Raw genomic sequence first — 27,717 nt, forward strand, 5'->3', positions numbered from 1 at the left:
GAAGATCTATTTCTGAGAGGATGTAGAGACAAGTGTTCGAACAGACAGAGGCAACTTCCTTGCCACCCCATGGGAAATTGGAGGTGACCCTCGGTATCATTAGTTTCTTGGACCCCTTGATGGTGCTCAAATAATTAAATGGGAGCATCTGATGCTCCGATAACCCGAAAGGTCCTCTGAAGATCGCTGTAATTTCATTTTTTAGTTGGTCTTCAGACCATTCGGTGGTAAATGAAATTTTACCAACAAGGCCAGCCTGGGCTAACCTTGTTCTAGTGTCCCCTCTGGGTATGACAAAAACACTGTTGTCCCGTGAAAAAGGCAAACATATGTGTATGTTTTGATATGCCTTCTGTTCAAGTATCCCCGTCGAGCACGAGTTGTGGATGGCAGAGGTACCTATTGAAAATAAGCACACAAAGACATTTTTCTTAATGGATAAACTGATAGCAGTCCTGTTACAGACCTATAGGCTGCAATTTAGTCTTGTGGAGGCTTTTGTATCACATAGAATGTAAACCTATGCCATCCAAGGTAAAAAACAAACAAACAAACAAAAAAATCTAAATCAAAAAATCACTGCTTACATAAACTTAGTATGACCAATGCTGAAAATCTAAGTAATCCAAGGGTTAATTCCATTTGCAAACAGCTCTCCTGATTTGCACACAATATATCAACCTGTCCTCGTTTCCAGTGTGTAAGTTACCTTATTTAGCCACATTTGACAGCTTTACTTACCGATCTTAGTGACGTGGTGGTAGTGGCAAAATTTGAAGTATGTGGGGGCCCTGCCAGAGGTATCTGTGGTGTGGAAACCTGAAAAAAGGCCCATATTTTAAATGTCAGATGTGGCTGAAAAGCCTGTGTTCCTGACATTGTAGGTAGACAGGATTAATAAGGACACATTATCAATTTTCAAGGTAAATATATGCACATTAATGTGATAGGCATATTAGTCTAAATAGTGTAATGTTGATGATTATCTAAAATGTGGAAATATTGATGATTATCTAAAATGTGAAAGCATGCATATATGGTTCTTTGTCAGAGGGCCTCATTTGATCATTTTCTTTCTGATATAATCAAATTCATGGTAAATATATACACATTAATGTGAAATGTGATCTAAAAATGTGAAAAAAATATGGTTCTTCATCTGAGGTTCTCATGTCGTTATTGTACCTGTGAACACTCTGCCAGACCACCAAGGATCACACACACATTAGTATTCAAATAGACTTAGACTTTCTTTATTGTCATTGCACAAAAAAAAAAAAAAAAAAAAAGCAGTGAGTTTTTTTTTTTTTTTTTTTGCAACGAAATGTAATTGCTAGGCTTCCGGATTACAAAAGAGATGGAATTGTGGGGCAGTTTAAATAATTAAAATATAATCTATATAACTAGTCCGTAAAAAAACAAGAGCTAAATAATAATGAGTGCAATGGCTCAGTAGAAAGTCAAGCATTAACATATACATTAAACAGTCTATGCTGTGGGAATGGCTTGAGGGAATTTGTTTAAAATGCACACTGAGTACAGGGTTTTCCCTAGCTTTTGGGGGGGCTCAGGTGGTCCCTGGTAAGTAATAATGGGTAAGTTATAATGACCAAATTAAACTAAACATGTGTCTTACATGTGAAAGGTGATTCCCTGCAGTACATTGGTTTTTTACAATCACAGGCTGCACAATGTTGAGGCATTTTCCATCGACAAGCTTTATTATTGTGACCGAGTCCCACTCTGTGTTTGGGCGGTCGACCGCTTCAAGATGGCCGCCAAGTCTGCCGTGAAAAAAGGGGGAGTAGCCAATCTAGCCTCTTTCTATGTCTACACACACACACACACACACACACACACACACTCCCCCCCAACCCACCCCCAACCCCACAGCAAGAACTTCCCAGGTGGTAACGGCCGCTACCAAGCAGGGGCGCCGGCACCTGCACAAATACCTTAAACCGGTTGGCATCAGGCGGGCTGGCCGCGTCATCGGTCGGCATCAGGCGGGCCGGCCGCGGCACCTGTCTGATGCCGACCGGTGCCGCGCCCACCCGGTCTGGTCTGCCGGATCTGACAGGTTAGCGGCGCACACATACTGCCATATATACCTTTCATTATAAATCAACTTTTGTTCATACGCGGCTGCAGCAGCACAACGGACAATGACACTGACAACATGGTTGATTATTGACTGTGCAATGCAGCCATTTGCACGGCATCAGGCGAGCCTATCTACTGGTTTACATATGCAACAATACATGTGTATTTGCTTAGACCCCCAATATTAGACGAGGGCGTTTTTTCAGGCCATTTTCAATGGAAAAAATCGCCTTATATTCGGATGAATATGGTAATATAAACTGCTTTGCAGCGCTGATGATTTTTTTCCCGCTCCTGCCGCCCCCCACGTGACATGAAAAAATGCCGCCCTGGGCGGCTTCCCGCTTCGCTGTGCCTAAAACCGCTACTGTCCATATAAAAAGTATTTTTCCAAAAAAGGGTCTTGAAAAAGAGAGACATGAAACATGGTCACTGTTGCTACTGGTAACCAGTAAGTTGTGGTTAACTAGGGTTACGTTTTTCAAACATAGCTAGAGCTAATCTTTACTGTGGATCACATAACCTTTGCTAGCATCCAAGTCACACTGACAAACGGTGACGTTAGCTTGTCGGCTGGCTAACTAAGTTAACAGGAACTCCGTCCTGAATTAGTTAATAAGTTAAAATTCAACTGCTTCACTTACCGTTTGTTGTGTGGACTGCACCCGTGGAATTATTCCCTGAAGTGCAGCCCGCACACCGGCCACAACGGCCCTCTCGAGCTCCTCTGTTGGAAACGCCATGTCTCTGCCTCTACACCTCGCCTCACCCACTGAGCCGCAGTCGGTGGTGTGGGCGGGGCCACATGATCTGAGGCTACTACCAGGGGCGTGGACGACAGGCGCTGACCTGCCCAATTTGCATAATTTCTAAATATTTAGCTTTACACTTGGCGACTGATTTAACATTTACATTTACATTTAATATTTAGATTTAGATTTAACATTTAGATTTACATTTAACATTTACATTTACATTTACATTTACATTTACATTTACATTTAACATTTACATTTATATTAAACATTTAGATTTACATTTAACATTTACATTTAGATTTAACATTTAGATTTACATTTAACATTTACATTTAACATTTAGATTTACATTTAACATTTATATTTATATTTATTTTTCATGTGTACACATTTTTTTAACAATTATAGAACATGCTGTTTTACATGAATTTTTGTCTCAAATGAAAGAAAAATGAAAGAAAAATGAGCTAAATGTGAGGAAAGTGAGCTAAATGTTCTAAATATGTTGTCTATAAAATGGTGATCGAATTTTTACATTCGGCACCCCATAATTGAGTGATATTAGGTATGCTAAGATATGATTGTAAACCCTATCCTTGTCCTTGTATCCTTTTCATTCTCAGGCACTGTACAACACAACAAACCCCAGGATCCAGCTAAGATGCTGTCCTCACCAACTGTAGGGTTGCCAACTTTCACACAGAAAAGAAAAAAAAAAAGTCTGTCCTAGTTTGTTCAGAGGTTAATACTGAAATGAGGCCATATCACACTTCTTTGGAAAATTACAAAATAAACAGGCTTCAATCACAAAATGTTAACAGTGATAATGCACTGACTGTAACACTGTAATTATTCATTATTCGTTTAAGGGTCTTTCACACAGCACGCAGTTTGGGCCGCACGCTATTAATTATTATTCCCTCCTATTGGATTCATTCACCAATGAACAGAGTGCACACTCACTGATGTGAGTGTGCGTGTGAATGAGCTCCGCTCATTGGTCAAACAGCGGGAGAAGGGGCAGACTCTCAAAAATAAGGGACAAAGTACGTCCCTTATTGGTTCAATACGGGACGTGTGTTTTGGTTGCCAAATATGGGATGATTCCGTATTTCAAGGGACGGCTGGCAACCCTAACCAACTGGTCCCAGCCAGACTAGCTGGAGACATTTCGGGTGGGATGCACCAGCTAGGTTCAAGGTTCCATTTCCATTCCCTCTCCCTCCCTGGTGATGTTGCTCAGTGGGGCGGACTCTGGCACAGACTGAGCATTTACGTTTTGTCAGTTCTTATCACGAGGTTGTGTGAGTTTCCACTAGGGTTTGTTCTTTTAAGTGTCTCACTATTGCCCCTTGTGTGTAACAGTAAAGTCAGTTAAACGTTATATTTGTGTCTGACGTCCATCTCTGCTGCACAAACATAAAGAAAAAGGTGAAGCATCATTCAACTTAGCACCCATAAAATTTTGGCGTGGATCTGACATGTCTGCTGCTGTGTATTTGGTCACAGCAAACAATGACTGATCTCCAGTCATTGTTTGGACCAGAATTACACAACCTATAAAACAGATTTTGAACAAACATGATACAGGTGTGAAGCATTGGCCAACCTAGAAACCCTAAAATGTTGGTGTGGATCCAACGCACACGGCAGGTCCACAGGCCACGTCATTTGTCTATAAGCTGTCGTAAATGAAGAATCTTGAAAGGTGAATTCTAAGAAATTCCCAAAGTTATCCAAAGGGCAAACAAACTAATTTTGCTTGAGTTACCCTATAGAACATGTTTCTGTATAAAAGTTCACCTTATTTAACCTTTCTGGGTCAACCATTTGGCAAATAGACTAAAAAATGCACATTTTTTGACATTTCACAGAAGTTCACGTGTTAGCTGGTACCCCTAACTCTCAATGGATTTCCACAAAACTTTGCAAAAGTCATTTGTACATGAATAGGAACAAAATGCAATGCCAGCCAAATTGATATTTTGGAATTAAAATTTCACCATGTTAATTTGATGCACCCTCAGCTATTTTGCTGAGAACCAAGTGACTTAATGCAGAGAAAATCAGCTCCACGTCAAAACCCCTGCAGTGCAACGAGGCCCGAGCTGCATCTGAGACACTCTGCTCACACAGACTGTGTCTGCTCTTTTCTGTTATAAATGAAAGCCAAGAGGCTCTGTAGCACACACACACACACACACACACACACACACACACACACACACACACACACACACACACACACACACACACACACACAATGCTGAGTTAGACATTGTGGTAAGTGTTAAAAACTGTAGTTCAAAACTTGACACAACAGAGGAAACTCTCCAGGGGAAACAGAATTAAACTTTGAGCTCCTGAAATAAGTTGTTAGACCGCTGTTGGCGTTTTGGATTATTAAATAATCAGTGAAGTTACACCACTGCGTCTTGTCCATAAATACTCACAGTCTCTCTCTTAACCCTATAAAGCCTGAACTATAAAAGAATTGGCAGAAAATTCCAGTTTTTTGAAACTGAACCCTTTATTTAGTCCTATAACAAAATGTAAAAAAAAAAAAAAAAAAAAAAAAAATGTGATTACATATGGTTTTTCGGTTGTATCATATATGACAGTACTTGAAGTGCCAATGGTATGGTCCAGGGTGAACAGGGGAAGTGTCCAAAGGTATACAACAGTATTTTGGTCAAGTATTGATTAAACTGAAAACGGAATGTGTTATTTGATAACGTGTATCATATATGATACAAATGGCTTTATGTTAATGTTTATTTTCATGAGTAAAGGGAAAAGCAAGGTGAGAAATAGTTTGAGAAAAAACATTTAAATAATCAGAAATCAAGAATACTTTACTGATCCCCTGAGGGGAAACTGGGTCAGTTGCAGTTGCTCGATTCTCAAGAGAAGAATTAAATTATAAGAAAATAGAAAGAAATACAAAATAGAAAAATATGTGCCTTACAAATTTGAAAAAGAGAATAAGGTGGAGAATTAATCAGAATTCAGTTGGTGAAATACAAGATACTAGAAGTACACACGACTGCACATCCTTCGAACAGGCAGCAACTGCACAGAATTTTGTACTAAAGGAGCTCAGCCACTTGAATAATTGTCAAAGTGAGTGCTTAATTATACCAGAGGCAGTGTTAGGCAGCATTGCACTCTTGTGGGTTTTTATGCACACTGCCAATTTTAATCCATAATAAGAATCCTTTCATTTTTAAAGTAGTCCAGTGAAACATGAATTGAGCACTCAGTTGTCATAAAGTCCACACTGTTTGTAATTCCAAGGCCTGCATAACCAACTATATTATAACATGGTAGGCAACAGAGATGCTGCTGCTATGCATTGTTTATGAACAGAGAAGTGGTGTTTTTATATATGCATGTATATTCAGGCTTAAAGCAAAATATGTCCGTACTGATGCTTTTCACATGAATCATTTTAAATGACCTGTAATAACCAAATATAATCCAACATTTGATAGAGGCCTCACACTGAATTTAAGACAATGTCCTGAATGTAAGACAAATGTAGATTTCACCGTCATGACTGATGTGGGTGATAGTGTAACTACTTTTAACAGCTTTATTATTATTTAAAGTAAGCGGTGGGTCTCGGGACAAATAATACCCCTACATGTGGATCCCAGCATGGAAACAGTTGGGAAACCCTGATCTATAATAACCCCCTTCAACATCAGTCACCTTGCTGCCCAATGTTTGAGGCCATAATATGCACCATTTTACAATAATTGCCCAAAAAATTACATGTTTTTATTTTCTTGTCTTCCTATCAAAATCTAACTACTTATATAAAAAAGGCTTTTAATGTAATGTTTTTTTTTTTAATATTTTTTTTTTCTTAGCAACCACCCAGCCTAGAACTTTTTTCACCAAAAGTAATGTGGAAAACTGAAAGCCTGCCATTTGAAAAGTGTTGCGTGCTCATTTTCATCTGGATTGACAAACTGCTCTCTCTTTGCAGGTGCAGAGAAACAAGTGTACCTTGCAGATGGAGGTAAACTCATATTGGAGTCACCCATTCCTGCTGAGTTTAAGCCCCTGAGAAGCATCCTGTGGAAACATAATCGCAACATGGTGGTGGAATGGGTTGAGAAATTAGGTAGTGTGGAGTACTACGGAGCATTTCAGGGCCACACAACCCTGGATAGAAAAACTGCTCGTTTGGAGATCAACGATTTGACTTTTATCTACAGTGGAGTGTATTCTTTGGAGTTAAATGGCCAACTCCAGAGTGAGACATACAAGGTTATTGTGATCAGTAAGTGTTTAGTATTTTAGTCATGTGTGTTCTTGTTCTTTACTGTGTTGAAGAAAGGTCCAGCTATGTGACTGACAATGTTCATATCGTTATTAGGCTAAGGATAGTTTATAGATTAGTGTAAGGCATTTTAGTTCGTTATTAGTTTTATTAGTTATTATTTTGTTAGGTAGGATTTTTACCAACCAAATTCCCACAGAAACAGTCCCATGACCGCTCTACTCCATTCAAGTTCTGTAATTACAATGCAACTTGTGCGTTCCAAGTGATAATTTAATCCAGTTGGCTGAAACTTAAGTGGGATATCATCAACGGTTTAGGGTTACTTCCACACATGCGCACACACACACGCGCGCGCACACACACACACACACACACACACTTACATACATACACAAATCACACAGCGCTGTTTCTGCACTTGCGCTGCAACGTCTTTATCTCCATGAGGTGAGCAGTGTTATTATAGCTAATAAAATAAATACACCACAGAGTAATACAATTTTAAAGTTTTGTTGTCTTGTAGCTGTAGATTTATACAGTATGTGAGGTTTCCAAGTTACTGTACGTCTGTGAGAGAGACTAAAGAAGAAGGAAATCTGTTTTCTCCACCAACAGAGAAAGTCCCAAAGCCCACGGTGAGAGTTGAGCCACTGTTTTGTTCCTCCACCTCATCTCTTTGCAAACTGAGCTGCAATGGAGGGATCCAAGAGGCTGAACCAATCACCTACAGTTGGAGGCCAGATTTGGGAGACTGGACTGAGTCGAGTAAACTGATGAACATCACCAAGAATGACAACCATGTTGAAAATTTCTTCTGCCAAATGAAGAACCCAGTTAGTGAGGAAGAGAGTGAACCATGGAAGAATGTATTCTACCCAGGTATGCAGTGGCGGTTCTGCCCATGTTGCCGCCCTGGGCGAAATTACTGCCTACAAGACACAGTGGTGTAACTTCAGCCTTCATGATAAAATTTGATGCTGCCCTTTTTATAATGTAGCGTTGGATGCAGTTGTTGAATCCACTGGGGAATCTGTTTGTATTGTAAACTTCAGGGCCAGCTGTATGCATGTTGCTCTGTGTCAAATTCATTGTAGTCGCTACAGTCTAGTCTTGAGAGGCACTACAAAGTGTGTGTGTGTGTGTGTGTGTGTGTGTGTGTGTGTGTGTGTGGCTGTTATCGTCGCAGTAACAGCGGTCACAAGTTAATCTGGCAGAAGTATACAAGGCCTGGAGGGAGGCTGTGTGGTTTTTATTGCCTGACATGTGCTATATTGTCAGACCTACCCTACAAGAGGTACGCTAGCCTAGTGGTCCAATTAATTGACTTGCAATATTTCTTTTAGGTTTCACGCTCAGTATCGAACCCTGGGTGGATATTTTTTTTATTTTGAAGAAAATAAAGCAAAATATGGAGTAGATTTCTGATCCCACCGTTTCACTAAACCACATGAACCACCAACAAGCTAAGTTGAGCAGATAGTTAGCCAAGTCTAGAAAATTATGAGAGATTTAATAATAGTCATTCAGACATTCGCGAGGTCAGCTGCGTCCCCTCGCCATGATTAGAACATCTGCTGTTGCCACGAGAAACGCCCGACGTTTACAAACAAAGGTCACCAGTTAACACAGAAACCAGTTAATCCGTAACACCGGCTCTCTTCCCCCTCCTTTGTTTACGTACGCACTGCTTGCGCCTCCTCCTCTCCCTGGTGGCTGCCGGTGTAGACGCAGGTAAAATCCCGTGCTGGCGTAGTGTGTCCACGTCAAAGCAGAGTGCCTCAGTTCTTGCAGCATGCTTTACCCTGATGTTTAGTAAAGTCTCTCGGCTGTAGGTTATGCAACCTGAGCGTCTGTGTTAAGCAAAACATTTAAAACATTCACTCTCACTGATCCCTGGAGGGGCCGCTGTGTCCATGCGTGCTGCCATCACCATAGCAATACAATGCCGGCTTCGTCTGTGGTTCGGGATCGGAGTCGGGCTCAAGTACGTACGGTTGTATAACATCACACTCGGCGGTAGCCATGACAGTCTTACATAAGATGATAACTCGCTTTCAACAAGTTTTCAAATAGTTACTGTATCTCGTTGGCTCTGTTTTTCTCTCGCTCAATATGGCGGCACGCTATTGTTTACGTCCCAGAATGCATTGCGCAGTGACGTCGGTTGATTGGCCTGACCATATGTCACTCAGAAAACAGTCAGCCAATCAGTGGAGAGGGGCTGATTCTCTCTTCTGATTGGCTAAACGAATCGGGATAAAGGCAAGAGAGAGTAGCTGTAAAACTATATTTATCAGACCACAGGTACTCAAAACCACAAATACATCATGCTATGGATATCAGCAGTTAAAATAAAACCCTGGAAATGTGTACACCATGGGGCCTTTAAGAAGTTTGCTTTTCATCACTCTGTACATTTTGAGGCTACTGTGCGGGCCAGGAGCATGGACGTACAGGGTGCAGCATCTAAATATGGCCACCATTCATTTGAAAGTAGTTAACCAGGAGCACTTATGTTCCTATTTCATGAAACATTTTATTACTTCTTCGCCTCACTGAAACTCCAACTCTGCTACATTCAAAATCCTACTACTTCCAGAAAAACAAAACAGCAACAACAAAAAAAAGAAAGAAAAAAAGTGCTGGCATTAAAACATTGGGGGTTTAAGCCCAACACCTGTTGTTAAAATGATGGATTGAAGTAGTGCTGAATAATGGAGGGTACCATATGTTTACAACAGACCCAGGCGTTTGTAGCAGTTTGTAGAGTTGGCCTGATAAATATTCAGAGTTCCAAGTGGAGCAGAGAGAGAAGGAGCTGAATGATCTTCATGCAGCCCGCATGGCTCACGATTCTCATCTCTTTTATAAATGGTAAAATGTCAGACGTTTTGTCCTGTGGGTACGCAATGTTACTATAGCTAATAAAAGGGTATATCACTGTGTAATAAAAATTAACACTAGTTCTGTTGTTTATCAGGGTCTGATTTTACCGATAATGCCAACACTTGTAGCTATTTTAGATGATTTATACAGTATGTGAGGTTTCCAAGTCATTGGTACTTCTGTGAGAGAGACTAAAGAAGGAAATTTGTTTTCTCCACCAACAGAGAAAGTCTCAAAGCCCACGGTGGCACTGGAGCCACTGTCTTGTTCTCCTTCCTCACCGCCCTGCGCTCTGAGCTGTAATGGAGGGATCCCAGAGGCTGAACCAATCACCTACAGCTGGAGGCGAGATACAGGAGACTGGACTGAGTCAAGTAAACTGATGAACATCACCGAGGATGACGACCATGTTGAAAATTTCTTCTGCCAAATGAAGAACCCAGTTAGTGAGGAAGAGAGTGAACCATGGAAGAATTTATTCTACGAAGGTCTGTAGTTTACTCTGCACAGTAAAATGAATAAAAGTGTAACATTTTGTCAGCACACACATGTAGGATTAGCTGTTTGGTGGTATTGATCTATTTTCCAGTAGTAATCTGGTTTGTGAAATGTGACTTGACTTTGAAGGAAGACTAACACATTTTTAGCACTGACTAAGCCTTGTTTTTAAACAGATAAACAGCAGCTTTACATTACTGTGGTGGTTGGGGTGGTGGCTGCAGTTCCTGTGGGTTGTTTTCTTGGTGAGTATTATTATTATTATTATTATTATTATTATTTTTGATTTGTTATAAGTCACCTGAGCTCCTTTTGATCCAAGTTCCTAATCAACACATATGCAAGGTTATGAAGAGTTACACTTCCCTGGTGTTCATTGTCCGTGTGTGTGTGTGTGTGTGTGTGTGTGTGTGCGCGCGCACGCGTATCTGCTGGCAGACAAACAAAAACATGACAACATGCATTAATGCAATATTTCTACTGTGTGATTGTGCTTCTTTTCAGCTTTTATAACACGAAAGATCTTTTTATTAAACAGCAGAAATGACAGTGAAACAGGTAAGTGTTTCTCACAAAAGCATTTTTTAACCTGTCTTGGTCTCTGTGTCTGGGGAAAAACAGGACATGTAAAAGATCAAGTTTTCTGCTGCTGTTGACTCCCTCTTTAAAGGAAACTGCATGCGTTGTGTGGGAATGAACTGACTGACATGTAAGGGTTTACAGATGTTACTTACTTGTTACAGATGTTGATTCTATAGTCAGCCATTCACCTCAGCATCAACATGATACTGACAATGCTGTAAAGTGACTGAGCACACTCCTGCATTCACCACCACACCTTCAGCTTCAAACAGCAGCTCCAGGTTGTCATTAGGACTCAACACTGACCTGCAGGAAAATTGTTTTCATTCAGTTTCCACAGTGGCAGCCAGATTCCCAGTTTGTACCCGGTGGTTTTTAGAATGGAATTGAAGTAAAACAGTAGGAATTTAGCAGCTGAAGTAAAAGGCCAGTTCCCACAGACACCAGCAGCATTTGGTTGTTGTTGCGTCCCTCACGTCTGAAATAAAACTCATGAACAGAGGTGAGACAGGGATCAGCCTGCAGGTGTTTCATGCTAATTCCTATCCATTCTGACCTTAAAATGAAACTAAAACTCTGTAGCCAATGGCAGAGCACCATCACCTTCTAATGATCCAGGCAAGTCTCCACGGCTTCTGTGACACTGGAAAATACACAAGAAAATATATTTTTAAAAATGTTCCTAGTAGGGCCTGACCGATATGGATTTTTTGGGGCCGATGCCAATTCCGATATTAGGGAATAAAAAATTCCAATATCCGATATATCGGCCGATTAAATTTTTACATTTTTCAATTAAAAAAACTACAAAATACCTGCTTTTGATGGCTTAAAATAGTTCCAAACACTTGTTACAAAGATAAAAATTTAAGGGAGAACATCTTACTATTTTCAAATACTTTTATTATCAGATCTTGTGTGGAACAAGCAGCATATGAACAATTTGAACATAAAACAAATCAAAAATATGACATGCAAAAAGGCAGTGTCATCATGTTTCGCTTTAAGGTGCCACCATAGGTTGGTTGTGTTTTTTGCTTTTTGCTTGCTTGATCCCTGGCTTACAGAAGCTGCATAAATATTACAGACTGCTTCACCAGTGACATCCTTGGTGAAGAAGTCCCAAACCATACTACGTCCACCATCTTTTGCCATAATATGCATTACTTAAAAAATAATGTTACAAATCTGTCTAGTTACGTGGGCCATTTTGAAACTCAGACATTAAGCATTTGTCTTACTTGTGTTCACATGAATATGGCGTGTACACTCCTGTCCACTTCATTAGACTAAACCTATTACTTTTAAAATGTTGTTGACTGTAAGAAAGCTGATAATTAATTTTTATGGTTATTATTGAGGTGGTAGTGGGTGTTGGTGTGAGGAGCATCATATTGAGGTGTCTGATATTTTGTCAACCCCACGGTCAAAGTGTTCAGCAAGGTAATATTTAAGCTAGGTTAGCCTAACTTTAGGTTGCTAACATATCAGTCAAGCGTGACAGACACAACAAGGCACGTCATGGGGAATGGGAAACTTATTGAGTTATTGTTTATTTCACAAACTAGTTCTAAACCTACCATTGGGCGCTGACCGATATCATTCAGCGTGCCATACGATAACTTGGTCGGGCCCTAGTTCCTAGCAATAAAAGGAGTACCAATAATAGTTCTGTTGCATTTCTGTGCATTTGAAACGAATAAAAAAAAATCACATGTATGTGAAGGTCAGAGTTCCTATTTATTGAACTTTGACTCGCAGAGTCATTTTCATATGTGATTACCGTATTTCCCCAATTAATCGCCCGGGCGTTTAATACGCAAAATCAACTTGGACCCCAGGCGTTTAAAAGAACCAGGTGGCTATTCGCTGCAGGCCTTTATTTATTTTTACACAGACCTGCACCCGGCCATTATTGTGATGACTGTCCAACATATTTTTTAGTACAAAAGTACTGTAAGGCATAAGGTATACATATCTTTACATATAAACATAGTGCAAATCGATCGCGCTGTGAGTCGTTCCCTCTGACACTTCCGTTTTCTGTCAAAATAAGAATTAGTCAGTCGATTTAAGATTACGGTACACCCTTTTTTCTAACATTAGCTAGCTCTCTTATTTTGACAGAAAATGGAAGTGCCGCACAGTTACTGTGCGGCTAACTGTTTACTTCTGCAAAAATAAGGTGAATAGCCTTATTTTGGGTTTACCTCAGTATAATGCAAATAATCGCCCCAGCGGTTATTCGGGTGGGCGTTTAATACGCAAAATGGTTGCAGACCCCAGGTTTTTAAAAGAACCAGGCAGCTGTTTGCGGCCCGGCGATTAATTGGTGAAATACGGTAATTCATTTTAAGTATAAATCACAATTTATGTAATGTTAGTATTTTACCATACTATTGTGTATTATTTGAGTGTTGAAAAGCAAAACTTGACTTGGTTCATAAGTAAGGTGATTTCAATGTTATGCATTGTCTTCATAAACTGAAGAATGCATTAAATCTATGGCACAGTGTTGCACTGCAAACACAAGTTTGTTGGTATTGAATTATTTTCCAGTGGTAATCTGGTTTGTGAACTGTGGCTTGACTTTGAAGGAAGACTAACACATTTTTAGCACTGACTAAGCCTTGTTTTTAAACAGGCAGACTTCTGCTTTATGTTACTGTGCTGGTTGGGGTGATGGCTGCAGTTCCTCTGTTCTGTTCACTTGGTTTGGGTGAGTATTTTGTATTTGATTTGTTGTAAGTAACATGCGTTCCATTTTTTACACTTTCCTAATCAACACATTTGCAAGGTTATGAAGAGTTGCACTTTCATGTTCATTGTGTGTGTGTGTGTGCGTGCGTGCGTGTGTGCATGTGTGTGTGTGAAGCTGCAGGCAGACAAATAAAAATATGACAACATGCATTAATGCAATATTTCCACTGTTTGCTTGTGCTTCATTTCAGCTGTTACAGCAGGAAAGATCTTTTCATTCCTTAGCGGATTAGACAGTGAAACAAGTAAGTGTTTCCAACAAAAGCTTTGAAATAAAAATGTGTTAACATGAGTTTTTCACCTGCCTTGGTCTTTTCACCAGCAGCATTTGGTTGTTGTTGCGTCCCTCACGTCTGCAATAAAACTCACAAGCAAGTCTTGATACAACTAATCAAAACAGGAAAATCACCACCACAGAAAGATGGGTTAAAAATCGAATTCAGGATCTAAGTTTGATTGATGTCTGGAGAGATTTTCACTGTCTGGATAGACAGTACACCTTTTTTTTCAAATAGTCATGTTTCAAGAACTGATTATGTTTACTATGCAAAAATCTGAAAGGCACAGGCTAAATGAATGTGAGATAAGCTCGAAAGAAATCAGACCACTCAACTATTTATTTAAAATTACATTTAGATAGCAGACCAAAATCAACAACATGGAAGCTACATATAAGTGTACTGAATAACAGTGGGTTTAAGGAATGAATTACATGAAATGTAAATGTAAATGAAATGTAAACCTTGTAATACTATGGGATGCAGCCAAAGCTGTCGTGTGAGGAAAAATTATTTCAGAAACTGCATGTGCTGGAAAGATGAAAGCTCAAAAACTATCAGACCTACAAAAACAGCTTCTGGATCTTAGACTTAGACTTAGACTTCTTTTATTGTCATTGCACAAAAAAACACAGCAGTGAGATTTTGGCAACGAAATGTCGTTGCTTGGCTTCCGGATTACAGCAGAGATGGAATTGTGGGACCGTTTAGGTATATATAAATATAAATATTATACATAAATATAGTCTATATAACTGGTATGATATGGTCTATATAACTAGTGCTAAAAAACAGGAGCTAAATAGTAATGAGTGCAATTTAGAATAGCTAGATAAAACAGAATGTACAACAACAGACTAAACAGTGTAAACAACTGAATAACCAGTATAAATAATAATGAGTGCAATTGAGAATAACTAGATAAAAACAGAATGTAAACAACGGACTGAGCAGCGTAAACAACTGAATAACCAGTGTAAATAATAACGAGTGCAATAAGAACAGAATGTAAACAACAGGAAAAGAAAACAACTGACTAAACAGTGTTAACAGTGGAAGATTGCACAGAAATGTATTGTCCATACGTAGCTGCTGGGCGGGCGGGGAGGGGGTTATTGCACAAATAGGAGGTAATTAATTCTCCTCATCCCAGGGGTGTTTCCCGGACTGGGCTACACACCCTGGGCCTGAAGAAACCATACCTCCATAAAGGGATATTGCACAGGGATATCTTGAAGTACAACACAGTAAAAATAAGGACTCACACTTACTCCTTCAAATGAGACCAATTAAACAAGAGAGGGATAAGATTTACAGTGATGAAGTTGAGAAAAGCTTGGATTTAAAAAACAGATATTATGACCTGGCTCTAAAACCTCTAAGTTATTATCTTGGAGGCTGAGGAAGCAACAATCTGAAAACACAGTTTATAAAATTAGGGATCTTATTTCTAAGAGGATCACGATATAGATGAGAGGGAATACAAAAAGCATTTGAACATTTTTATCAGTCTCTGTACACCCAGCCTATACCATTTGATCCCTGTTAGACTGAAGAATTCCTGAGCCAGTGTGAGCTGCACTCTTTGGTCAAACTACATAATGATAAGTTAACAAAAGAAATAACAGCAGAAGAAACTGACAGGGCGATCTCCTCGATGAAATCCTGCAAATATCCAGGGGCTGATGGTTTTCCGGCAGAATGGTATAAAGCAATGAGGGAGCATTTAATACCAATATTACACAAAAGCTGTGCACCACAAATTGCTAACTGGTCTGTGGGAAACACTGACTTCCCTTTTGCGTCTTGGCTTCTTGTTTTGTTTTGTTTTTTCTTAACTGAAAACCGTGCGAGCTGGCTGTGCTTTAGGTGTGCACTTAAGTTGCTCGTATACTCTCTTTTAGCTTGGAGAGTTTTAAAACAAACGCAGCACACCGGCTCGTCCAGGTTACTGGACTCCCCTCTCTCATTTGCTCTGAATCCAAAACTTTCCCACACAGGGGCTGTTGTATTTGATTTGGGAAGAAGTTCCATGTCGTTCTTGTTCGCTCTTTTCTCCGCCTCATCTCTACCTCACAAGGATCGCACTGTGTGTGTGTGTGTAGCCCATGGCCCCGCCCCCTCACAGAGACAAAGACACTCTATGACGAGCGTTCCTTCCGTTCATTCCGCCAGTGAACTAGCTCACCTCACTGACAAACGAGACATGGCAGTGAACGCTCTTGTTGTCTGGTCTCTTTGGTAGAGAGAGACGAAGAAAACAAACAAGCATGAATGTGGCAATTAATCGCGGTCAGAAAGGTTACCGGCTTCATTTAAATTTACCGTGCAATTAACCGACTTATCGCATATCGCGACAGGCCTACACAGCACTTCGTCTGATGGTTGATAACCAGAAATTTGTAGATTTTCAAACCATGTCAGAAAGGTATAACCTTGTCGACAGGACTTTCATAGATATCTCCAAATCTGACATTATTTATATATGGATGGATCTATACCAAGAAATGTATCAACCATCACACAAATGTTTTATAGGGCTTATAAATTAACTTTGTCCATAAAGATTATTGGTGAACCATAAAGGAATATATTAGAAATAAGAGGCTGCAACACAAATTAGGTAAAGGAAAAGTGGGGAAAAGAATTGTCATTACCCCAGAAGAGTGGAAAATCATTACAGATCACTACTACAACCTCACAGCAGTGGAGGGATTTTTCTGAGAAGAACTGTGTTAGATTTTTTATAACTCCAAAGCAAAAATCCAAACAAGTGCTAGAGGGAATGAGGTAACAACATGGTGGACCATACACACATATTCTGGAGCTGCCCCGCTCTGAAGTCTTTTTGGGATGATGTACCTAGGGAGACTGGACTTAGAATGACCTAAAAATGACAGATATCTTTTAAAAGGCTCCATGGTGGCAAGAAAAAAGGCAATAACAAAACACTGGCTTCGCAGGGAACCTCCAACTGTCATTAATGGAAAGATATAATTAAAAACATTCAGTGCATGGAACAGATGACCTTCAGCTTAAGACTGCAAAGAGACAAAGGTGATGCTTTCTTGGAAAACAGAGATATATACTTTTCACAAAGAGATGAAAACCTGGTTTGAATTCTGTATATGAATCAATGATAATGAAAATTTTGTTGTCGTTTCTGGTCAAATCCTTCTTTCCTCACTCAGTCTCTCTCCCCATATTTTATTCATAATTTTTTCCCATGATAACATTGCATATTTGTTTTTATGTATTTTACATATTTCTTCATCACCTTTTTTAGTTTTGTATTTCTCTCCTTTTGATTTACACTCCTGTTCATATAAAACTTTGAAAAAATTTAATTACAAAAAACAAATGAAATTAAAACTCTGCAGCCAATGGCAGAGCACCATCACCTTCTAATGATCCAGGCAGGTCTCAATGACTCCTATGACACTGGAAAATACACAAGTAAAAATAATAATAAAAATTCTTTGCAATAAAAGCAGTACCAGTAATAGTTGTGTTGCATTTCTGTGCATTTGAAATGGTAAAGAATAAAAAAAAAAATCACATGTATTTGAAGGTCAGAGTTCGTATTTTTGAAATTTGACCCACAGAGTCATTTTCATATGTGAAATTCATTTTAACTATAAATCACAATTCATGTAATGTTAATATTATACCGTACTATAGTGCATTATTTGAGTACTGAAAAGCAAAACTTGATTTAGGTCACAAGTAAGGTGATTTTAATGTTATGCATTTTTTTCAGAAATTGAAGAACGCATTAAATCTATGGTTGAAGTGCAAACACAAGTTTGTTGGTATTGAATTATTTTCCAGTGGTAATCTTGTTTGTGAATTGTGGCTTGACTTTGCAGGAAGACTAACACATTTTTAGAACTGACGAAGCCTTGTTTTCAAACAGATAAACTTCTGCTTGATCTTGCTCCACTGGCTGGGGTGATTGCTGCAGTTCCTCTAGGTTGTTCACTGGGTTTGGGTGAGTAATTGTATTTGATTTGTTGTAAGTAAGCTGTGTTCTTTTCGTTCCAAGTTCCTAATAGGGATGGGCACAATTACTTGAGTACTCGTTGCTGACATCAGTACTCGAGTAACGTCTTACTATTGGAGCACCTGGCTGCAACTCATTTGGCGTCACATGCACCATGTCAGCCGCGACCAGGAAGAGTGATGTCTGGAAATACTTTGACAAAAAGGACGACAGTAACGTGCAGTGCAAGATATGTGGCATTAAACTTGTATATTAAATAAATACCAGCTCAATGCTTAACCACATGCGCTTCAAGCACAAGGAGAAAACAGCAGAGATGGCTAACAGACAGCCTCGCATCACATCTTCTGCTAGTCCTGTTAACACCAGCTAACTGTTAGCCCTGTTAGCACAGGCCGATGTGATGATACCAGAGCGGAGAAGATTAGATATATTTGAACTTTTCAATAAATGCATTTGGAATCGCACTTGGTTTACAGTATTGGCCGTTAATTCACATAAATGGTTTATTATGATGTAATAATGTTCTCTGACAGCCAGAACCTGCTTCTTAATAAACAATGGGCCATGTCGGCGATGTCCGTGTCCGACTGGAAACACTAGCGGAACTGATGTTAAGTCCAGACCTCCCGTAATTATTTTTTTACGGTAAAATATATAATTCGCAAGTAATTGATTACTCGTTCATAATGTAATTCGAGTACTCAAATATTGAAACCACTGAAAATGCCCATCCCTAGTTCCTAATGAACACCTATGCAAGGTTATGAAGGGTTAAACTTTCCTGGTGTTTATTGTGTGTTTGTTTGTGTGTGCGTGTGCCCATCTGTGTATTTGTGTGTGCGCATATCTGCTGGTAGACAAACTAAAACATGACAACATGCATTACCGTAATGCAATATTTCCACTGTGTTCTTGTGCTTCATTTCAGCTGTTATGAGACAAAAGATGTTGTCATTATGTTGCAGAATTGCCAGTGAAACAGGTAAGTGTTTCCAACTAAAGCATTGAAATAAAAACATGTTAAGATGAGTTTTTCACCTGCCTTGGTCTGTCTCTGGGGAAAAACTAACAACAGGACATGGAAAAAATCAGAAGGTGGAAACACAATAATTTTATACAAAGAAACACGAAGAGGGAGTAGATCAAGATATTTTATGGACATATTTAGTTTTAGGTTTTAGGTGCATTTAAAAAAGTAAAGAATGAAAAAAATCACATGTATGTGATGGTCAGAGTTCCTATTTATTGTACTTTGACCCACAGAGTCATTTTCATATGTGATTAATTCGTTTTAAGTATAAATCACAATTTATGTAATGCCAATATTTTACTGTACTATTGAGTATTATTTGAGTGTTGAAAAGCAAAACTTGATTTGGTTCATAGGTAAAGTGATTTGAATACTATGCATTGTTTTCACAAATTGAAGAATGCATTAAATCTATGGCACAGTGTTGTACTGCAAACACAAGTTTGTTGCTATTGATATATTTTCCAGTTGTAATCTGGTTTGTGAACTGTGGCTTGACTTTGAAGGAAGACTAACACATTTTTAGCACTGACTAAGCCTCGTTTTTAAACAGGTAGACTTCTGTGTTACCTTGCTCTGCTGGTTGGGATGATCGCTGTAGTTTCTCTGGTTTTTTTTCTGGGTTCTGGTGAGTATTTTTATTTGATTTGTTATAAGTAACCTGCGTTACCAAGTCTCTAATCAACATATATGCAAGGTTATGAAGAGTTACACTTTCATGCTCATTGTGTGAGTGTGTGTGTGTGTGTGTGTGTGTGTGTGTGTGTGTGTGCGTGTGTGCACATGCTCGCGTATCTGCAGGCAGACAAACAAAAATACGACAACATGCATTAATGCAATATTTCCACTGTGTGCTTGTGCTTCATTTCAGCTGTTATAACACGGCAGATCTTTTCATTACGTGGTGTATTTGACAGTGAAACAGGTAAGTGTTTCACACAAAAGCACTGAAGTTTTTACTTTTAGGTTGTGAACTTGTGACAGTTAAAGTTACATGCCGTTTTTCACTCTCGTAGGCTAACTTTGCTGTATGTTGTGTGTGCTCCGCCATGACAGTCAGTGCCGAATGAACGTTACGTCTGACATCTGCACTCAGCAGAGACGCTCAGCCAATGAAAGCAGCAGCACATTGCGGTTAAAAAAAAAAAATGCAACTGGCTCCTCAGAACAGAGCCCAATAGAGAGGAAAAACACGAAAAGGAAGAGAAACATTTGCCCCTTTTCCACCAAAAAACACCTGGTGGGGGCTGTGGAAAACCAAAAAACTGGTGCTAAGTCAGGCACCGGCTCCGAACCAGCCCTGGTGGAAAAGGGGTAATAGTCACCTGCCCCCCCAGGCAATTTTGAACAGGTTCTACTTGCCCTCCGTCTATTTTTACTTGCCCCAGGCATTCGGGCAACCGTAAATGTTGGACCCTGACATAAATACTGTACCATGCATTAAACCTGTGATAAACAGAGAAGTGCACACAGCCCGTTCTTTGAAACTCTCCCTGTAAAACGAGCGGATTGCTCTTCTGCCTCTTTATGATGTCATAAAGAGGCAGGAAGGAGCTAGCCAGCCCGCCTCCACTCCCCAGGTAACAAGCTAACAAGTTAGCTACATGCCGAAGAAACGTTGCTGCGCCACAGACGGATGCAAGGAGACTCGTCTTCCAAAAGAAACACACGTTAGAGACCTTTGGCTGATGTCAATTTTTCCCGGGAGGATGCAGGATTTTAGTCAAAATTTGCTTGTCTGTTCAGCGCTGACTGTTTTATCAATCCGACACAATCCAGTGCTGGTTTCACAAAGAAACTATTGGAAACGGACACTGCTGTCCCCACACTGTCTGGACCAACGTCAACTCCGCAACCGGTACGTGATTTTTTTTCTCTGTGTCATCAAGACGGTAACATCCTGTAATAAACGGATTTGAGGTGGTTCAGTGTCTCCTGCCGTCTGTGGTTCGAGATCTGAGTCGACTCAAACATGTATAATCGGCTAACTTTTTCATAATCTTTACATAGTGGCAATTTGGTCATAATTTCAGAAGCCAGTATTTTTTTATTTGCACCTAAAACCTGATTGCGCTTAGGTTTGATACATGCTAAAATGTTTATTTTTTATTTAGAAATTATAAACATGTTAGTCATTTACAAAATTTGGCTGAGAGCAAGTGTTAATTGCAAGCCCAGTCATAACATTAAAAGATACTTATTGGTGTTTATGCAAACCAGGCTTTCTAGTGAAATCACAGAGTAGACACACAACCTTACCTGATATGAAATGGGCACTGCAGACGCGAGCATTTTTGATAGTGTCCTCAGTCCAGTCTAAACAAAGCTACATGATAGCTTGAAGCCACAGCCGCCTTCGGTTGCTTTGAAATGGTTGCGATCCGGTAGGTATCCTATAGAACTTGAGTCCGTCTTTAGAATACCAATTTTGACAACCGTGCACACAACAACCCGACATTTTGATGCTGTTGACGGTATTATTTAACGCTGTTAGCTTGTCTGGCGGGGGCAGAATAGTAGTACTTCTGTTACCAAAGTGCGCATGCAGCTTTTCGATGATGTAGGCTGTAAATGGGTCTATAACATCACGCTCAGCAGTAGCCATGACAATCATACATAATATACATTTATGTAAGATGATAATTCCTGTTTACCGGTGAGCACCATTGAGCTCTGCTGAGCAATGTAGGTTTAAGTTACTTGCTTGTGATTGGGCCGACCATATGTCACTCAGAAAACAGTCAGCCAATCAGTGGAGAGATGCTGATTCTCTCTTCTGATTGGCTAAACGAACCATGCTGCCAGAGCTCCAGGATAAAGGCAAGAGAGAGGAGCTGTGAAATTATATTTAGCAGACCACAGGTACTCAAAACCACAAATACATCTTGCTGGGGATATCAACAGTTAAAATAACACCCTGGAAAAGTGTACAGCATGAGGCCTATAAAACAGTAAAGAATGAAAAAAATCACATGTATGTGAAGGTCAGAGTTCCTATTTATTGAACAGAGTCATTTTCATATGTGATTAATTCATTTTAAGTATACATCACAATTTATGTAATGTTAGTATTTTACTTTACTATTGTGTATTATTTGAATGTTGAAAAGTAATACTTGATTTGGTTCATAGTGATTTGAATACTATGCATTGTTTTCATAAATTGAAGAATGCATTAAATCTTTGGCACAGTGTTGTACTGCAAACACAAGTTTGTTGCTATTGATATATTTTCCATCTGGTTTGTGAACTGTGGCTTGACTTTGAAGGAAGACGAACACATTTTTAGCACTGACTAATTCTTTTTTAAACAGATACACCTCTTCTGCACCTTGGTTTGGTGTTTGCGGTGATAGCTGTGGTTTCTATGGTTTGTTTTCCTGGTTTTGGTGAGTATTTTCATTTGATGTGTGTGTGTGTGTGTGTGTGTGTGTGGTCTAGGTATTGCTAATGTTGTTGGGACATAAATCTGTTTACACAGTCATTTTGTGGGGGCTCACCTTCCTTATGGGGACAAAAAGCAAGTCCCCTTAGTGAAAATCATTAATTTTAGGGTGAAGACTTGATTTAAAGGTAACATATGTAATGTCCTCTGAAGTGATGGAAACACGACTGTGTGTGTGTGTGTGTGTGTGTGTGTGTGTGTGTGTGTGTGTGTGTGTGTGGTTTAAGCTGCAGGCAGACAAACAAAAACATGACAACATGCATTAATCCAATATTTCCACTGTGTGCTTGTGCTTCATTTCAGCTTTTATAGCAGGGAAGATCTTTTCATTACGTAGCAGAATTGACAGTGAAACAGGTAAGTGTTTCCCACAAAAGCATTGAAATAAAAACATGTTAACATGAGTTTTTCAGCTGCCTTGGTCTCTGTCTCTGGGGAAAAACTAACAACAGGACATGGAAAAGATCAACAGGTAGAAACAATCATTTCATCCAAAGAAAAATGAAGAGGGAGTAGATCAATATAAACACCGCTCAATAGTAACAACACTTCTAACAATACTTCTTGGCAATAAATCTTATACCATTTGAAAGCCTGTTTATTTCCCTTTTAAATGGTGCCACATTTGTAAGGAACATGCATTTGTGGGATGAGCAGCAGAGCTGAGTATGTGGGTTGCGCTCATGAAAAATTTGCCAAATCTTCTCTGCCAATGCCTAACAGCTTATTCTGCTGTTGGTGTTGACTCTTGTTTTGAGCTTCTGGTGCCCCCAGGTGCTGCCAATCAGGTGCCAATCAGGCACCTGACTGGCAGCACCTGTGAGCATGGGCCCTGCTACAGTGGTCAGTAGGTGTCTGCTCCAAGAATCGGCATGCCATGTTTGACTGATCTGGATAGGGCCCGTGCGATAGGGCAACTTCAAGCTGTTGTTCTGCAAAACCAAGTTGTGGCATTATTTGGAGTGAGCCCAAGTACCATCTCCAAAGTGAAGGCCAAGTTCCATATAACAGGGGATGTCAAAGACAGGCCGTGAAGTGGGTATCCCAAGAAGACGACCTTCCTTACCCTGTCAGCACTTAGGTAGGCTGTCTTCTACAGATTTGCAGTCAAGGTTTGCAGGACGATATGGCTGATGGCTCTCTGCCCATACAATCCGGAACAGACTGCATGCAGCCAATTTCTGGTCTCATAGGGCTGCCAGGAGGCCTGCCATGACTGCCCCTCACCGTCAGGCCCGTTTGCGCTGGTGTCGCCAACATGGGCACTGGAACCTGAACATGTGGAGGAACATTATGTTCAGCAATGAGTCCAGATTCTGCCTACGGCATTTGGATCGTAGGGCCAAAGTGTGGAGAAGACGCGGAGAACACTGTGCTGATTGCTGCACTGATAGAGTAGCATCTTTTGGTGGAGGCAGTGTGATGGTACGGGGCGGCATCTCCCTCACTGGAAAAACGAGGCTTATCATCATTGCAGTCAATCTCAATGCAGAGAGATATCGAGATGAGATTCTGCAACCAGTGGCAATCCCGTATCTCCACAGTCTGGAACCGAACTCTATCCTCCAAGATGACAACGCTCGCCCCCACAGAGCGAGGTTTATCAGAGACTACCTCCAGAATTTGGGAGTGGAGAGGATGGAACGGCCTGCCAGCAGTCCTGACCTCAACCCCACTGAACACTTGCGGGATCAGCTTTGGCGTGCTGTTCGTGCCAGAGTGACCAACATAACCACGTTGGCTGACTTGTGACAAATGCTGGTTGAAGAATGGTATGCCATCCCACAGCAGTGTGTTAGCAGGCTGGTGACCAGCATGAGGAGGAGGTGCCAGGCTGTTGTGGCTGTGTATGGTGCTTCCACACGCTATTGAGGCTCCTGTTTGTTAAATGAATAAATTGTTAAATTGCCAATATGTCTCATTTCTTCAAACTTCAATCATCCAAGCCACCAAACACCAAACAAGAGTCAATGCCAGAATAAGCTGTTAGGCATTGGCAGAGAAGATTGGCAAATTTTTCATGAGCGCAACCCACATACTCAGCTCTGCTGCTCATCCCACAAAAGCATGTTCCTTACAAATGTGGCACCATTTGAAAGGGAACAGGCTTTCAAATGGTATAAGATTTATTGCAATAATCTACCAAACACAAATTTCCTTACTTTTTGTCCAATGTTTATTTTATGGAAGTATTTAGCTTTAGGTTTTGAACTTGAGACAGTTAAAGTGCTCAAATTAGTCGCATTACTCAAAGACCTTACTCATCCACAGTAACCAGTATGACTGACTCCCTCTTTAGGGGAAACTGCATGCATTGTAAGTGTGGGAATGAATTGACTGACATGCAAGGGTTTACAGATAGGGATACAGACAATGCTGTAAAGTGACTGAGCACACTCCTGCATTCACCACCACACCTTCAGCTTCAAACAGCAGCTCCAGGTTGTCATTAGGACTCAACACTGACCTGCAGGAAAATTGTTTTCATTCAGTTTCCACAGTGGCAGCCAGATTCCCAGTTTGCACACGGTGGTTTTTACAATAGAATTGAAGTAAAGCAGTAGGAATTTAGCAGCAGAAGTAAAAGGACAGTTCCCACAGACACCAGCAGTATTTGGTTGGTTCCTAGCAATAAAAGCAGTACTATTAATAGTTGTGTTGCTTTTCTGTACATTTAAAACAGTAAAGGATGAAAAAAAAATCACATGTATGTGAAGGTCAGAGTTCCTGTTTATTGTACTTTGACCCACAGAGTCATTTTCATATGTGATTAATTCATTCTAAGTATTAATCATGATTTATGTAATGTTAGTGTTTTACTGTACTATTGTGTATTATTTGAGTGTTGAAAAGCAAAATCTATTTGGTTCATAGGTAAGGTGATTTGAATGTTATGCATTGTTTTCAGAAACGTAAGACTGCATTAAATCTATGGCACAGTGTTGTACTGCAAACACAAGTTTGTTGTTATTGATATATTTTCCAGTGGTAATCTGGTTTGTGAACTGTGGCTTGACTTTGAAGGAAAACTAACAAATTTTTAGCACCGACGATGCCTTGTTTTTAAACAGATACACTTCTGCTTTACCTTACTCTGCTGGTTGGGATGATGGCTGCATTTTCTCTGGTTTTATTTCTGGGTTTTGGTGAGTATTTTTATTTGAATTGTTGTATGTAACCTGCGTACGCTTGCATGAATATCTGCAGGCACACAAACAAAAACATGACAACATGCATTCATGCAATATTTCCACTGTGTGCTTGTGCTTCATTTCAGCTGTTATAACAGGACAGATCTTTTCATTACGTAGCAGATTTGACAGTGAATCAGGTAAGTTTTTCCCACAAAAGCATTGCAGTTTTTCACCTGCCTTGGTCTCTGTCTCTTTGGAAAAACTTACAACAGGACGCAGAAAAGATCAGCAGGTGGAAACACAATAATTTTATCCAAAGAAAACTGAACAGGGAGTAGATCAAGATATTTTATTGAAGTATTTAGTTTTAGGTTTTGAACTTGTGACAGTTAAAGTGCTCAAATTAGTCACTTTACTCAAAGACTCCACTCATCCACAGTAACCAGTGTAGCTGTAATTAGTAACTTTGCAGCTCCAGAAAATATTCCTGTTTGAACTCAAGTGCTCCAGCAATGTGAGGTCACTGTTGGATGTGACCAGAAGTGCAACATGCCTGAAAGTTTCAACCCCTGAGGCAGTGGTTCTCAAACATTTTCTGTCACAGCCCCCCTTGGAAGAAGAAACATTTCCGGGCACCCCAGCCCCAACAAAATTATCACAAAATGGGTTAAGTTTACCTTTTATTGTGAAAATGTAAAGATCATAACTATTATTTTCACTTTTCTCACAGTAATCTGCTGTGCAAATAAAAATCAACTTCAATTTCAAGTCTATAAGACTGTGCTTTCTCAAATAAAAATAGAATGCAATGTGCAATAACCTTTTTAGAACAATAACAATAACAACAAGTTCAGTCTTTATTAAGGAAAACAACAGAGTTTTGGCAACAAAGATGAGCAAATCATTTTGTGAGAGCTCAGTTTTATCACAGTATCAGTGGCTGCAATGAGCCTGTTTTCCACTGCATATCTTCTGAAAACATGAAGTGCAACCTATGCAAAAGAACAAAAAGAAGTTGCTCTTTTTGTGACTTACTTGCAAAACATAAGCAATAAGCAGACAGTCTTTATTGCTGACAGTAGCCTTGTCCATTTGTAAGGCAAAACAAGTGTCTTTCAGTTTTTCTATGAGACTCAACACTGACCTGCAGGAAAATTGTTTTCATTCAGTTTCCACAGTGGAAACTCCCACAGTTTGAGATTCACTGCAGAGGGCAGTGCAGCACAAGCTTTCTGCTGCTATTGACTCCCTCTCTCAAGGAAACTGCATGTGTGTGTATAAATATAGATATATTTTCCAGTGGTAATCTGGTTTGTGAACTGTGGCTTGACTTTGAAGGAAGACTAACAGAATTTTAACACTGACTAAGCCTTGTTTTTAAACAGGTAGACTCCTGCTTGACGTTGGTGTGGTGGTCGTGGCGATTGTTGTAGTTTCTCTGGTTTGTTTTCTGGGTTTGGGTGAGTATTTTTATTTGATTTGTTGCAAGGTTATCAAGGGCTTCACTTTTCTGGTAGTCATTGTGTGTGTGTGTGTGTGTGTGTGTGTGTGTGTGTGTGTGTGTGTGCATGCGCGTGTATCTGCAGGCAGACATACAAAAACATGACATTAATGCAGTATTTCCACTGTGTGCTTGCACTTCATTCAGCTGCTATAACAGGAAAGATCTTTTCATTACGTCACGGATTTAACAGTGAAACAGGTAAGTGTTTCCCACAAAAGCACTGAAATAAAAACATGTTAACATGAGTTTTTCACCTGCCTTGGTCTCTGTCTCTGGGGAAAAACTAACAACAGGACATGGAAAAGATCAGCAGGTGGAAACACAATCATTTCAAAATAAATAATTATTTAAAAACATTCCTTTCAATAAAAGCAGTACCATAGCTTTTTGTAGCTTTTTGGTGCATTTAAAACTTGAAATGACAGCTTGCTTGTTTTAA

At 39.8% G+C, this 27,717-nt stretch overlaps 1 protein-coding gene across 1 annotated transcript in view; it reads left to right on the top strand.

Moving 5' to 3' along the window:
• The window catches only part of LOC115354040 (uncharacterized), a 222,895-nt gene that overhangs the window by 193,262 nt on the left and 1,916 nt on the right, over nt 1–27,717 (top strand). The window contains exons 5-13 of the mRNA XM_030044194.1: nt 19,094–19,147; nt 19,749–19,823; nt 20,067–20,120; nt 22,510–22,584; nt 22,944–22,997; nt 25,712–25,786; nt 25,918–25,971; nt 27,160–27,234; nt 27,423–27,476. Coding sequence (XP_029900054.1) covers nt 19,094–19,147; nt 19,749–19,823; nt 20,067–20,120; nt 22,510–22,584; nt 22,944–22,997; nt 25,712–25,786; nt 25,918–25,971; nt 27,160–27,234; nt 27,423–27,476 — 570 coding nt within the window. The remainder of the gene's footprint in view (nt 1–19,093; nt 19,148–19,748; nt 19,824–20,066; nt 20,121–22,509; nt 22,585–22,943; nt 22,998–25,711; nt 25,787–25,917; nt 25,972–27,159; nt 27,235–27,422; nt 27,477–27,717) is intronic.

The sequence above is a fragment of the Myripristis murdjan genome, chromosome 22 (genome assembly GCF_902150065.1).
Source record: "Myripristis murdjan chromosome 22, fMyrMur1.1, whole genome shotgun sequence".
Classification (NCBI taxonomy): Eukaryota; Metazoa; Chordata; class Actinopteri; order Holocentriformes; family Holocentridae; genus Myripristis; species Myripristis murdjan.